Source organism: Temnothorax nylanderi, unplaced genomic scaffold (assembly GCF_030848795.1).
Source record: "Temnothorax nylanderi isolate EJ_2023f unplaced genomic scaffold, tnyl_v1.0 TNYL_tig0231_pilon, whole genome shotgun sequence".
In the NCBI taxonomy this organism is placed as follows: Eukaryota; Metazoa; Arthropoda; class Insecta; order Hymenoptera; family Formicidae; genus Temnothorax; species Temnothorax nylanderi.
Window position 1 is genome coordinate 115,946 of NW_027249293.1, and position 16,524 is coordinate 132,469.

At 35.1% G+C, this 16,524-nt stretch overlaps 1 protein-coding gene across 2 annotated transcripts in view; it reads right to left on the reverse strand.

Moving 5' to 3' along the window:
- LOC139779560 (uncharacterized) overlaps positions 1-16,524 on the reverse strand; it is a 188,849-nt gene that overhangs the window by 18,888 nt on the left and 153,437 nt on the right. For both annotated transcript variants that reach the window (XR_011719924.1, XM_071717959.1), the window contains exon 10: positions 4,978-5,088. Coding sequence is in view for 1 of the 2 variants with exons in the window: in XM_071717959.1 (XP_071574060.1) it covers positions 4,988-5,088 (101 nt within the window). In the remaining variant the exon portion in view is untranslated. The remainder of the gene's footprint in view (positions 1-4,977; positions 5,089-16,524) is intronic.

Consider the following 16,524-nt stretch of genomic DNA (forward strand, 5'->3'; position numbering starts at 1 on the left):
TTAACCCCGCGCGGTTTGCAGATCGCGGTGCGTAACGCGGTGCGACGGGAAAGCCACGCGCGGCATCACGTCTCTCGTCATATGCACACACGGTGAATTACACACGACGTCAGACACACTTCGTGATAGTGAAGGATGTCACCGGATTTAATTCGGCGGTTTGTCGGTGCTCGAGCGATCGAAACCGTACCGGGAATGACAGAGACAGGGGCGCATCGTGGGTTAGCGGTCGGAACCCGGGGACGAGAGGGGGGTCGAGGTAGTTGCGAGCGGGGGGGCCGAAAAGGGGGAAGAGGAATACTCCTCTCTCTCTCTCTCTGTCGTTGTGTGTTGCCCCGGGTACAACAACGGTGTTTTGCGATGAGGGATGGACGGATGTGACGTCACGGGGAGCTCACGCCGTGATCTATGGCGGCTGATAATGAAAGCGCAGAGGTGAGATACCGCGGTGGAAACTATACCGTATAAGCTATAGTTTCCGCGGGACCCGTCACACGGCAATGCCGCAGCATTCAACCGACCCCCTCTTTCGCCGCCGCCACCGCCACCCACCGTCACTTCGCCGCCGTTTCCTCCCGCAGCGCTCATCGCGAAATTATATCTTCACAATGGGGGATTCGACGCGGTGACGATAAAAGCTTGAATTATGAATATCGGTTAATTCACGTTACGCATTCGGGAACCGCGCGATATGGATGATCTGGCGCCGCAGCGTTACTTTATGATCGCGGTCGCGTGATTCCGTCGCTTCGATGGCGAACGCGCGAAAACTTGCAATTATCTCGCGGCGCGCAATGCCGCAAGCTCCATTCGTCGTTATCCCGCGATAACAGCTCCGCGCAATGCGCGCGGTGTGCCGATGTCGCGTGCAGTTGATGTATAAAGCTCATAACATATAGTTTTGCAAAGTCCTGTAGCGCGGCATATTTTTGCAATAAAAAGAGTTGTAAATAAACTTTTCCTGAAACAATTGGTTGGTTGTGTGTACAATTTAAGATGCGAAGTCAAAGATCGACATCTCAGTTTCAGTTTGCTTAGATCGACCTTTTTCTTAAATAGAATCAACAGTTATATGTACTTTTGAGATATTTAAGTAGAATGTCTTTCAAGAAAATTTACATACTCTGATTACCTATATGTATATTAATACAAATATATTTATTAATTAATCAATCTATTAATTATTTAAAGTATTGTAAAGTTTTAGATTCGAAATTTAATGGTTTGTCTGTTAAATAAATTGTTTGTTAAAGTAGTTTATTAAGAATATAACATATATTATTATGTCTTGAATTATTTTTATATAACTTTATTAATCTAAACACAAAAAAGTCTAATCTAGTTATGTAAATTTAATTATATTTAAATAGGCATTGAGTAATGGTAATTAATAAATAAAGTAATTTATGCAAGTTAAAATAATTTGAAACTACTTTATGTTAGCTTAATTTCTTTCTCTTCTTTTTATGTACGCGCAGGAAAAAAAGCATAATCGAAATAATATAACGATATAATAACTAAAAACATCACTTTACTAATTACATGATTACTTGATATATTCTCGGAAAATTCTGATATAACAATTACACAACATATTAGTAAAGCTACTGGATATTTAAAATTTATTTAACAATAATAATGAAATAAATAAACAAACATAGTAAGTAGAAAATATTCCCATAATATTTTCATGGAGTAGATGCAGTACTTATTATTTATAATAATTATATATAAATTTTTAAAAATTTAATTTTGTGAAAAGCAGAGTTATATTATTTCTACGAAAAAACTTCAACACAAATTATAAATACAAATCTTATTTAATAATAATTTATAATATTAATATTGGAGTAGATTAGAATTGATACATTTGATTATTTCTTAACGCAATAAATTAAATAAATAACTTCTTGTTTCTTTATAATTGAATTGGAATAGAGATGAAAATAATTGCGAGACGGGTAATATGACGAGTGGACACTTCAGTCTGGAATTTAATTTGGAAATTGTTTGACACAGGCGGTAAAATCATCAATAATAAATGTCAGTTTAAATTATAAATTTTCACATTAATACAATCCAGAGTTCTTATACGTGATAAAATAGATGGAAAATTAGAATTACTCATCAAAATGTAAATTTTCGCGCGTGCAAATTTCATTCAAGTGGATCATTATATCTGACCTGTTTATTTTAACATCTTGGTTAAAGCCCGCTTTCAAAACATTTAACAATGACACGAAAATACAAATTAATGGCGTATTTTAAAGCAACTTTCCTAATTGGATTTACATAACTTTCAAAATAAACAGCCTACATGTTTCCTGTTGAAATTATATGAACCAAAACATACTTTTTTTAAAGTGGGACTTCATAAAACATTTTACTTGGGAATTAATCGAAAGCTGAAATGCGATTATTTAAGTTGGAAGAATGCTACATTGTTCTAACGATACTTTCCTAAAACATTATCAGAGTTCGATTTACTCTATTTATCCACTTTTTAATTAGCTAGTATCTCGTGTTCTTAGATATGCACGATGCAAGAGAAAAAACCAATGAAACATTCGATTACTCTAACTTTCAATAACTTCCAGCAATCCCATCCCATTAAGTAATTTCATTAATATATTGGTCGAATATATTCGTCTTCAAAGTAACATTGGTATAAGAACTTCTAGTATTAATGTCGTTGATCTTTAATTGAGATTTTATAATCAATCAAAAAACGTTAGAAATGAAGAAATAATCAAACACAGCAAATATATAAGAACCAAAATACAATTACATATATATTAATTAATACGCTATAAAATAGACATGTCTATAGCATAAAAAAGTAAATAAATTTATTTAAATTTCTTTATTATTAATTTTTCTGTTTAATTTTATTTTATATAAAAACTGGGTATGTGATATAATCAGGATAATGTTATATTTAAATATCACGTTCGTATTGCTTGTATAATTTGTATCATTATGTAATTTCTTTATAGAAAACTGTGCGATATATAAATAAAACGACACAAGTCTTGTGTCGTAAAGATGATCTCAAATATTAAAGCGATGCATATATTGCACCCCGAATATTTAAATCTTTATATAAACTTCAAAACTTTCAAAAGATAAAATTATCTCTTTCGTCTTTCAACCGAATCTTTTTGAAACAGAATCTGTTTCTCAAGTTATTCAAAATAACGTTCGGTCGATTCTCTATCGCATAAGGGGTTCGATATCGCTAGGAAGCCGCACGGTGATCCTTCTGCTCTTCTTTTCTTCTTGCAGAAGGATGTATATTTCGCGTTAACCCAGAAACTCGCTTGATACGAGCTTCTTATAAGTCGATGAGCTTCCTGAAAACTCATCTGAAACTCGGATTAGGCGGTTACACGAAAAAAAAATACCAGGAGTGTGAGGGTGAGGAAAAATAAAGCAGGTTGCATCGTGAGGCACAAAGAATATGTCCAGCATGCGAAAGAAGTAGCCGGGAGAAAGGGGCGATAAACTCGAATAGAGGCTGTAACCGTCTGACGAAGATTCTCAGAGAAGGTGTTATTATCGACAAACCTAAAGCGACTGCCTAAAGCGTTTTATAATATTAAAGCGTTAATAATTACGAAAACTGTGCAACTTGCGGAGGAACTTCACGGCGACCGCAGCATCGTAATTTTATAGCAAAAGCTTATCACGACGATTTTCAATACAGCGCTATGTATTATGCGCTACTTTCAAACGAATTTCGATGCCAATCTCGCTGCGGCGGATTATCGGGAGCGCGATTATTTAACAATCTGTAGAGTCATTTTTAGCATCGAAAGCTTGCGAGGTCGTTCACACTCTCACGTGCCACATTCGATAATTTTAAATAGAAAAGTTAAGTTTTTGCATTTTTCCCACCTTTATTGAAATTTCAATTTTACTTTTCCACAGTTAGCATTTAAACGCGAGAACAGAAAATAATGCTTAATTCTAATAATTTAATAATACCTATCGAAAAATATGTCGGATATTTATATTAAAAAACGGATCATAAATCTAAATTAAACTAATGTAAGCCAAATCTTATGCACACACGTTGCATCAGCTTGCAACCGCATCTTATGTAACTTTAATGTACTTTGAAATTTGAATTTTACCAAAGTCAAAGTAAATGATACCCTTTAAAGTGGTCAAAGAATCTGTTAAGCTTCTCAAGGATTTTGACACTCGTTGTATACGTAATGAACTATAAATTGCTTCTTTGATATTTGATATCGAGCAAGTAAAGTACAATAAGTGAGCTTTGAGACAACGTGGTTAACCGTGCGTAAGTTAACGTTATAACAATCTTTAATTCTTAATAATTGTCATGATCTCCTTTTCCGTCCGTTGAACACATTGTCTCAGATGTATTAACTGCCTCTGCTTATAAATTGTATTACTTTTCGATGTTATTATTATTACCGTGGATTCAATGTTCATTCTCGCGTTCTCTGAGCTGACTAGGTGAATGACTTCACTTCTCTTTGTCATTCAAGTTATGACTGTCATTTTTGTTTCAATTATATTACAAATTATGATCAGTGACCACTTGGATTTCCTCACGGAAACTTACACTATTTTTAGATCATGCATGCTTTATTACTCGCCGGAGTAAAATTGTTTTAATTTAACTGTTATTGCATCGGTGAGCGTGCTCTAAGTAGAGCCGAAATGTCCGATTTATAATTTTGTACCTTATTAATAAATTAAAGATTGTTATAATGTTAACTTATGCACCGTCAACCGTGTAGCTTACTTCTTATTGTACTTGTTAATTTCATTATCGAGAATCCTTAGTTATTTATACACTTATTTGCTGAAATACATTTCGTGTAATATAAAACTGTAACCTATCCAATGATACAGTGCAATATACAATTTACTACTTTTTTCAAAAAAAGAGGTGTGCTGTGAAAATTTTATAGTTTTCTGTATTTTATCGCAGCCCGCGCTTACCTTAATACTGTCATCTGGTGAAGACATAGCTCATCGTCAGGTGAACCAGCCAAAGATTAAGGAACGCTCTCGAAACTCCGTTCCCGTCGTGTACAGCGGCTGGCAGTTCACCTGAAATTACATCGGGGTTATTACATCCTTCAGCTTATTGTTCAATTTATCAAACAAGGCTAAACGAAGAAGTAATCCGCAGCGACAGACACAATAATTGAAAAGCCAAGAAGAAAAACCAATTAAGTTTAAATTTCCGTGATCTTTGATTGTTTGCTCACACGAAGTCAAGTCTTTTGTGTACATATAAAAGAAATTGATATTTTTAACGTGATTAAAGAATTCTCAAATACAACTTTTAAATAAATAAATGTACGAGAATGTAACAAGATAATTTTTTATAAATTGTGATAGCAAAGTTTCAGTATTACTTGTACATAGATTAAATAACCTTTGTATTATTAATTATATGATACTTTTGATTTGATGCAATCTTAATTTTAAATAATATAAAAAGCATTTGTTTCTTCTTCTGAGAAGTTTGCATTTTCAAGTTTAATTGGTCTTCCTTTTTAGCTCTTCAGTTGACTAATCATCATGTTAGCGCCACAACAAGAACATTTGCCGTAGTGAAGTCACCGAAAGCTTCTCGGATCGAATTAAATGGCTCGAAAATCGTGGTGTTAAAATATTCGATTTCCACAGAAAGCCCGTGCGACGGGCGTGCGCGCGCGCGCGTTTCTCGTCGCACAAGAACACATTTGTCATTTCATTAATGGTTGTGTTCCGTCTATAGGTTTTCCGTCAGATGCAAGCCGCTGCGGGTTGACGTATTTTCGTGGCCTCCGTTTAATCGCTCTTCGACCGAGTTACGTTTCCCAGATAATGGTTGAGGCCTCCGGGCTTTCGAGAAATTAGGCGGCTCTTATTAATGGCTCTTACAACGCTCATACGCTTCGATACCTCGCGTCCTTGCATTTACATACACGAATATAGATATCTGTGGTCAAGATCAAATTAAAATGTCTCCGCGTTCAGTAAAATACTCCCAAATTGATATTCCTCATATCCTACGTCGACTACGACTTTCTAAAAAATTGGCAATTTAATCTGATAATATAATTATATTTTTTATTGAATAATTTATTTAATATATTCATGGCTTTAATTTCAATTAACTAAAAGAGAAACAAGCTAGTAATATCGGTGCGCGTGCGCGCACGCACGCACGCACACAATACCGGCAATGTTCGTCTTAAAAAATGGAATTAATTTTGATTTTTATTCAAGGTACCTCTATAACTAACCGCGGATCATTAATAATAAATGATCAATACTTAGTAGTTGAAAAGAATTTAAATAAAGGCCAAAATTATTTCCTTTATTTAAGGCAAATATGGATACTGCGAAATGTATTATGAATAATATATTTATAATGTCATTATATTATATAGAGATTTTTATGCTTACCAATTCGTATCGACTTATATATCTTCTCTTAGATTTTTCCAAAAACAAGCCAATTATTATATATATTATACCATTATTGTATTCAGTAAATTGGTTATTTAAAATGTCGTTAATTTAAAATTTGATATTTATATTATTTGAATATATGTATATATAATAGGTACTATGATCATTTTTATATTTTGTTTACATCTCTTTTAAACAACTGTTAATTTTCAATATCTATATAATAGTGAATAAAAGATTTAATTACAGCGATAAAAATTTTATCGATTTAATTAAACTCATATATCTGATTGATCATGTTCTCAATCATACTCCCCCTTTCACCATAATATGTCGCGACATATGGCACAGTCCCGAAATTAAAAATAAATACATTGTTAAGATTCCTTTCCATTTGCTGCGTTTGCATTAATGATGAAACCTAATTCAACGATACCGCCGGTAAATTGCTTCTTTGTTTTGAGAACGCGGCTCGCTACTATTTCTTCTCTATCATGTCAGTATTATTCTGACGCCCTACTGCGCTTCGCTTTCCAATTAAAAAAGTTCTCGCTTTAATCGGGTAAAATATTTTTACGAGCTTTCAACCTTTCCGCAAAATAAAAACTCTTGATTTTTCCTCCATACGTATTTTCCCGTTATTCACACCACAGATGTTTTCATAACAATGGAATGCGATGTTATTGATTAACTCATTAAAAGAGGTAACATATTTATAAATAATGTGTGTTTATGAGTATATATGGGTTTATTTATATAATTTATACGATATATTGTACGTAAATCGAGCAAATGTAGGCAGAGGTAAATCTTAACTGATTATTTGTTCTGATAATTTTCTCGAAAGATAGAAATCGATAAATTTGTCGAATTTACATAGTTTTTATTTTCAAATCGTCTCTCTTTGAGTCAAAATATTCTTGAAATTTTCGTTAAAATCTTTAATTTTTTATTTTATTAAAAACATTAACATATTTTGTTAATTTGTTAATTTACACTTGCACTTCTATCCGCTTATTTATTAATCTGCATATCTCGACAAAATTGTTACTTACAATTAATAATATATATAGATTGAAACTGAAACTAATTCATTGTCTTAACGTTCGGTTTAAATTGTTTATGATTTCACCCAACGAGGTATAATCGTGAGAAAATCGTCGGGATGTGCTTTAATCACCGAAGCTGCGTCAAAAATACCACAGGAATAATACCGATGAATACTTTTCGTTGCCAAAAGTTTCCCCAAGCATTATTCGTTTGGCTATCGATCATATGAATCGTCCCGAGCATCGGCGTAACGTCCTTCCGGCCCGCGTCCTTCCTTTTCTGCTTGTCGGGATGCCCACCGATAGAAATCGCGGTCCTGGCCGTGTTCCAGGATCGCCGTGGAATTTGTCAATTCGTCCCACTCGATCACCGCCCTCCGCCTACCGACTTACAGCTTCTTCACTTCCCTCCGCCCTTTCTCTTCGCTGTCTTGAGTACCGCTGTCCCTTCGCCTACCCACTTGCTTCTTCGATTCTTCACCGAGTCTCTCGAGTCCTTTTCTCCCTCCTCTCCACAAATATCCCTTCAACTTCTTTACCATTTCTTCTTTTTCATCTTTTTATTCATTTCCAGCCTCTCTTTCTTTTACGTTTCGGTTTCTCTGTTTTCACCCTTTTTCTTCGTATCGATCTATCGATCTCATTTCGCACATCTTTCAAGGATTTTTTTTTCTTTACACGCCGCAGATCTTTCTTCGTTGGCTCGCAAAAAATCACGGAGATTCTAAGATCTCCTTTATCTGTCTTAATCCGGGCATTCGTTCCGGCAGCCACTCCGAGAGAGAGAACCCAGCATTTTTCAATGAAATACCACGGGAACACCGATGAAACGTCAGACTTGTGCCGATGCCGATGGCAGACGTCGGCCTTGTTGAGAACGTTCTTCGGCGGTTTAATGATTACCGAGAAGCTTCGAAGCTTGATCACGCGAGAGCCTCCTCCTTTCCTTCCTTTCTTATTTCATCGACGATTTTTTAATCTTTGCGTAGGAAAAAGGCTTCGACGAATTGCCGGTCAGCTTTTAACAAGAATCATCGCGACTTGGTTTCATTTCTTGAAAGTAATTTCGAGATAACGTACTTGAAAGGATGCCTTTTAGCCGTTCGATACCCCAATACTTCTATGGTTAAGTATAAAGCGCTAAGGAGATGTAAGTGAGCGGATCATTCGATGGATTATGTCGTGAAAGGCATAAAACTGCTTTAAAGTATTCAAAGTATAATAGAAAAGATAAAATATGAATTCTTTAAATAAAAAAATAATCGTCTCTAAACATGATATTTATCGATTTAAATTGATAAAGATGAATATTTTTCAGACATTTATTATCAGTATAAAAAATAACGTCATCTCGGAAATAAAATGTAAAAGAAAAATAATTCAATAATTTACTCAATAATAACGTTTCTTTTTAAATTATCTCGATATATTATTCGAGTAAGTGATATTTCCATCGCAAGGGCAAATTAACTCCACATACATACATATCGTCATATCACAAAATATAGGTATGCTATAACAATCCCGTGACAAAAGGCCACAGCCGCCGGTCTGTTCGCCGTTGTTCGGCTCCGTTCCTCATTGCTACTTCGATTCATGCCCGTTGGATACATTTCCTGTATGCGGCAGGGTGTCCGCCAACCTCCGGTGGCGAAGAGGCAGAACTTCCTATTGGCCACTTCCTATCCCGCTAGTTCAGCGTTAGGAATTCCAATTCCCGGCGCTTGTCCCTCGGCTGACCACAAGCCAGGACCTTAAATTTAATCTTTCGATTTGAAATTGAAAGGCCTGGACGTGTGAGAACTAAGCACTTTGTCTACTACAACAATATTACGGAGTATCCGAAAAATATTCACGACGTTTTCTGTTTTTGTATTGTGTGTTTTTTAAATTAAAATATTCATTAATGATAGCCGTATCGAAATATATCCTACAATTAAAGATGTCAACCGAGGTTTTATGTGTGCTTCGTATTTATTGTATAAAATCGTAAACAATAGATATCATATTATTTACTAATTATATTAATAATATGTAAAGGAATGTTGTGTTATCTATATAATATATACTTTTATAATAAAAAAAATCTTGATTAATTTCATTCTATGATCAATTTGTTTGCATAAAAAAAGTCAAACTTCTTAATAACTGATGCCTTGTTCTCGTAACTCGATCCGCATTTATGGTAGATTATTAAGTTTTCTGCTTTTAATCAATATAATATTAGCAATAAAAAAAATTGCAACTTCTGTTTTTTTTTTCTGAAAGACAGATCTTAAGCATCTTGTTAAGATAACCCTTGAGAAATGCATAATTTGTGAAACAAAAGACGGTCATCGCGATGACACATAGTGTGCTTAATGTCGACTTCTGGTCGTATACTTGGTAAAGATAACAGAAAGAAATTGATGATGAGGTCATAGAAAAGGTCTGAGATCAGTAGGGGAAACTCTATGATTTATGCTTCGATATATATCCTTCAGCTGTGTTCTTCGCGGCGCGCTATTATTATAAATCTGGAAACATCCAACTACGATTTATTGCCTCGTTATTCAATCTCTTCATTATTTACCGTTGCTAAATCAATTTTCGAGAGCAAAGTATTAAAGACAACAGTTTTCCATGATAACATATTTAACTATTTTTTATTTTTATTTACTTGCGTCTCTTAAAAAAAGTTTGTGTGTGTGGATACATATTTATATTATTTATCGTTAAAAATTTAGAGAAGCAGTGGGCAAGTTTTGAAATAACCTGTATACGAAATACTAATAAAGTTAAGAAAACGGTGATCACACACATACACATACACTCACACACGCACATTGGGTTCGAATCGAAGGCGGAAGGCCATAAGTTGGAGCGGCCTTTCGATGTGGGTTATATTTTTCGAATATATCGGGCCGACCCTGCGCGACACCACGATCACGTACTAGAATTTAGTATCGCTTGCTTCCTACGACTCTGTGGTAGGAATCTGAAGTCGACGACAGAAGGACCGAATTGCCACGAGAGCCACGTTCCGGAAAGGACCTTCGTCTCTATTACTTTACCTTACTCCAAGCTTGAGTTATTCTTAGCCTTCGGCGATTTTAGCGGCCCTCGCTCTTTTGACAGCAGGGAAATACATCAATTCTTAAACGTCTTTCACGATTATTTGGACAATTGAAGGAAAGAAATTGAAATTTTGCGTTCAGAGCTTCTTTACTCTTTTTCTTTTTCAACAACTTAACATTACTTCTTCTAACACACGCAACAAAATAAGTATAGCAATAATTGTTAAATTTATATATTTATATTAACTTCCCCGAACATGGATATATAGTGAAGACTTTTATGATATCTGATTATTTGTTATTATCATTATTATCTGATTACAACGAGCTAATAAAAGCTTAAAAGGTTGTTAGCAATGCATAATTAATTATATTATTTCCAGAAATCAATCTGAATGTATTAATAAATCATTGACATTTCCTGGACATTCAGAAGTGACAATCTCTAATTCGAGGTTTTATGTAATTATCCTCCAAATAAATTCCTAAAATGTTTATGTAGAGAAAAATTTTCTGTTAAGGAAGAGAAGGATTTGTGCTTAGAAAATAATTAAAATCTCAAATCAGAGATTAGATTGTTATATCTAAATGTTAGAAAAAGAATCAGTAGTTAACAATAAAAACAATTATTTCAATCAATTTTAGAACAATCTTAATTAACTATGCACTGCGGTAAGCATCTCAAGTTCTTATTTGTCCTTTATTATTATCCAACGATTAAATATTAGACAATATTTTAACATTTTTAATTAATTAAAAATTAATGCATGCAAGCCTTTAATCAGCGAATTATTGAATTTCTCCATATCGATCCACTGAAAAAAATGTGCAATAAAAGAACAATAGTTAATGAAATTCGTATCTTTCCCAAAATTAGATCAGAATCAATTAATCAAGACGGCGTTCTACCGTGACCGCCGAAATTAAAGTCGCGGTAGACGCCAGAATGGAACGAAGGCTCCTTGTAATTGGCTTAAGGACATTCGGCTGGAAATTCAGGCCCCGAGAGCGTACCTTAATGACCCAAACATTGCGCGGTTCTGAGTTGATTAGCGGCGGAGGCATTCGGGGCCGGGTGGCATTTTAATTGGTCCCGCCTAACCTTCGCCCTCGTGCTCGTCTCGAGCTACCCAAGCCAGACCAGACACGAAAGAGAAATTACCGGATTACGTCACTGAGCCACAGGGCACGGCTGTATCTTACCACGGAACGATTTCTCATGTGAAGCTACGTCTCCGGAAATGTTCGAGGGAATGTCGTGTGCCTTTAGCAGCTCGTGAAATAAGATTCCCTCGAGCACAGACCTTCAACCGAAGACTCGGTCCTTACCGGTATTTGTGTAAATGCCCCCGACGAGAATCACTTCCATTGATTGATTTCAAATTTACATAATATACATGTAATGTAGTGGGTATCGTAGTGACAGATCTGTTGCAGATATGAAAGGTCGATTGTTCATAATTTTCGGAAAATATAATATTTAAATCTCCCTTTATTTCGGAGCACATTGTGGAATGTAACGCGATATAATTTTCACATTCAAAATTTATAAACTTTATAAGTGTGATAGTAATAAATTTGCGGCTCATTTCATCCTTTGTTCCTTCAAAGAGTGTAGCGAAATTTATGGTTTATTAAAAGCAGAATTTCAATATAAACACAGAGCGAGTAACGAAATTTGTGGATTACAAGTAAAATTTCATTATCTTTCAAATCACTTTCTGTATATATGTACCAAATAGATGAGATTAGCGAAAACTAATCTCATTTACTACGTATTGGGGTTCTAGTTAGTGAATTATTTACAGACACGCACATACACACACAATTTATTCGATTCGTTGTACACATTGCCTAATTCCTGATTCACTAAACTTAATTACGCTTTGACAATCGACTAAAGGTAAAATCATTAAAACATAGTTTAGTTAAAATCAAGCTTTAACAAGAAGACAATGTTTCAGTTAATTAAGCTGCAATATTAAAATAATTTATAAAATTTAATTAAATTCCCATAGATGTTATTATTCACGACGCATTCTAATTACAGTTTCTCGATTATGTATTATGTAGTTTGTACTTTATTCAACTTTATTATCGCATTATTCATATTATTCATATTATATGCAAACATTGCAGAAAACAACTTTTTGGTTAAATATTTAAAACAATCGAGTTCAAAATCCTAACATTGTATAAAATAATAATTTCAAGTTTATATTTGGTATGCTTACCTTAACTTAAAAAATTTACTTAAAAAATTTATTAAGAAATAATCTTACTAGTTATATATTATCATAATATATATACTTATAAAAATTAAAATAAAATAGAAAAAATTAATTTAAAATAAGAAAATTTGTACAAAAACTTGCGCGCGTTATAATATATATAATGATTATAATCACAAATTAAATTCAATTTTTTACATAATATTTCTTTTCTAAAAAGGCATGTTAAATACATTAAAATGTAAATATATATCTAGAAGGCACGATCAAAGTAAATATATTCAAAATTGAATATCTAATAATAAAATAATAAGTAGGTAAGGATTTGTCTCTCATAACTCATTTTATAACTCATAAAATACCTGAAGCAACTGGTATCTGCCCATTTTATCTACCTCATTTTTCTGACGCGGAATACAATAGAGAATTTAACTCGCTAATAATCTTAGTCACGTGCCAAATGGCTCGAATACATTAATGACAATTGAACTGGCAGACTCAATTCGATCAATACCGGAGCATGGAATCCCTGCGGCTGACATTGTTCCTAATGCGTCACAATACCGTTTATCTCGTACTTTGGTCAATGTGTGAATCGCCTATATGAATGCCCCGAGCGAGATGACCGCTTTGAAGCTTCATTTTCATGAAATACGCGACGATATTGGCTTGTGCATTAATAAGCTATTTCCATGTACAAGAAGCCTTCTATAGAGAAGTACTGATACAATAAATACTTTTTCATTATTTAAAAGATTCTAAACATGAAAATAAAACAAATAGAAGCAGTTATGCTCTTGAATCAAATATCATGTGTTATGTATTCTGTATCATGTATTATAACTATTAACAGATAGAAAAATTTTATAATCTAAATAAAATAACTAAGCTAAATTTTTGGTTAAAAGAAGAGGACATATGAAACTTTCTTCAGAAAGAATATAATACTTGATATTATCATATACTTTCTAATAATAATAGAACCATAATTTTACATATATTAAAATTCCCAATTTCATAAACTTCTTTTCGATCGAGACTGGCTTCCATTCAAACACCTCAGAATTCATTTAAACCTTTATAACATTATAGGAAAAAACTTATGAAAAATTCAAATTTCCCTCTGAATACGTATAGTCTCGGTATTGAAAGAGGCTAAAATCTAGTCGCGCGAGAAGCTCATGGGCAAAAGCCCAACGTCACAGAGGCGAAATCGCGGCGCGACGCTATCGCGGCCACCCTCCGTGCTGCAAAGTCGTCCGTCTTGCGCGAGTGCCTTATTATGCTCGTCCGAGGTTAACGCCGTTCTTATCCGTGCACGTGAGCCTCGGGTCAGGAAGCATTAGACGCGCTTTAGCAGACGTGAGCCCGTCGCTGCCGCCGCTCCGGAATAAAGCTCGCAAATGGATGAAAAAAGTGGTCGCACGATAACGCCGCGCTCCTTTCCTTTCCCGTCGAGGTGTATTCACTGCCCCCCCCCCGCCCGCGCCGGTGCAACCCCCTCGGTCCCCAAGACTCGCCCCATTTCCATGTCGCCGTCACATTAGGCTGCTGGCATTTCTATTTCCATGAAACGTACATCCCGGTCGTCGTTGTCGTCGTAGTCGACGTCATCGTCGTCTACACGAGGTTGCTAACGGCGAACGACGACGCGACGTTGTATAAAGATTGCGCCTAGTGCGCGGTAAACGACGTTGTTTAATCTTACGCTATTGTGCTTCCGTTATTCACGCGCGGTGGCTGTCGGACCGTAGCATCGCAGAAAAAAAATCTACGCGACTGGTAGTAACGCCGAAATATATACGTTCATATCTTTTGTGATACACTCGATGTGTGTTGGTGGAAAACGAAAGATAAATTCCATGTTCCATGAGACGTGAGAGTCTTCTACCTGAATTTATAGGTAACGTGAATCAAAATCGAAAAACTGCAAGTTCCTATATACATTTCCCGTGCTTCACAAAGTTTTCTAAAACTCAAAGTTTACATTTTCTTCATACGCAACTTTTGGTATCTTTATCTCGGATATTACGTACTGAAGAGAAGTACGAATTTCACACAACAAACGTGAAATGATAATAAATTACCGAGTGAAAAGAGATTTTTCTTACAATTTTCCCCATTTAGTGTTCACTGATTAAAACCGTCTCGAGAAATTAATCTCAATGAAAACGTAATTCGCGAAATTGAAGCGATGCTGTTGCGACAGCAATGAATGCACTCGCGAGGAATGAAGCGATGACGCGGCTGAGGAAGATCAAAGGTGCGTCTTCGAGATTATGACAGGCGCACGAAAGATTAAGATTTCCTTGCGCTGAGTTTACTTTTGAGAAGAAGTGGCTTCCGGAATGAAGGCGAGCCGTTGAAAGCAGCGCGTATTATGTCCGCGAGAAAAAGAAGACAGACGCTGTGCTTTCGTATCTCCTCTCTTATCTCTCATTCCTTTATCGGCGTCTGTTCATCTCGAGAATACAGATATCCCGGCGAGAAAACATCGCCCTTCGTTGAACTAGGTAGACCGTCCTTTTTTTTCTCCGCCGTCTTGGCAAACGCCCGAGTTTCGTTATGGATCATCGAGAAAGGAGCACAATGCACATTCTGCGCATTGTCGAAGTATCAAAAGATTTGTGCCATCGTCAGCTACATCAAAAACGGACACGGCGCCTTCCGAGCTCCGACTGTCCTCGCTTAACGTTTCTTAAAGTGCATTGATCCTGTCAACGAAACACGAAACCGTTTCCCCTGTTTCTCACGGGAAGATACGTGATCTGATTCCTCGCAACGACTTTAATATTGCATCGAGTTTCCAGCAGGGCACAAGCGCACAAGTCGTCCCGCTAAAAACTCGAGGATGATTATATTCTCGATGCATTATATTTCTCGTATTCTCTCATTCTCTCATTTTATTTTCTTGTATTTTACATTGATTATTTTTTGATATATTTTTTGCTACAGAAGCGCAATTGTCTTTTTTCTTTGTTTTATCTAATAAAATAGAATATCGTTGTAAATTTTTTTTGTATTGGACGCATTATGCTTTAATTTTGGCAATTACGTATTAAAAATTACAAATCATCTATAAAGTCTCTTGTTTTCAATGTATCATAAAAATCAACGATTTTTTAATAACATTATTTTACCACAAACATATTTGTATTGTGTATGGTCGAAAGCGTAAGTTTCGTGAGTTGTTTATTCTTCTCCGATTCTTCTTGGTGCTTTTCACGATGGGATTTTCTTGTATTACGCGCACGAAAACACATTTCGAAAATAAAATTTCCAACTTTCATTTCAATTAAAAGCATCATACCTTGTCTGAAATGTCACAATAAATAAAACATTTTTTCACAGAATAACGTTTTTGTTGTAAACATTATTATTGTAAATATTTACCGTACCTACATTACATTTAATCAATACGATAAGATCCGCTGTTTGTTTCCACTGCTTCTGTTTTTCTAGGCGATCACGACTAAAAGCTTTAGGGATCAACGCCCTTCCATCTTTTACCGTAGAACGAGCCGTAAAAAGACGTTTCTTCTTTTGTATGATGAGATAAGATATATATTTCCGAAGTGCTATTACTGGATTTTGTCTCTACTGAAAGCTTCAGAAGATTATCACTCTTTTCTTTCGGAACGCAACTTCGACGAGAATCCAATTATGTGCATTTATCCTATGAAATCATATTTTATATGTCACAGAGTCTTTTTTTATACACACACACACACACAATCAAGATCT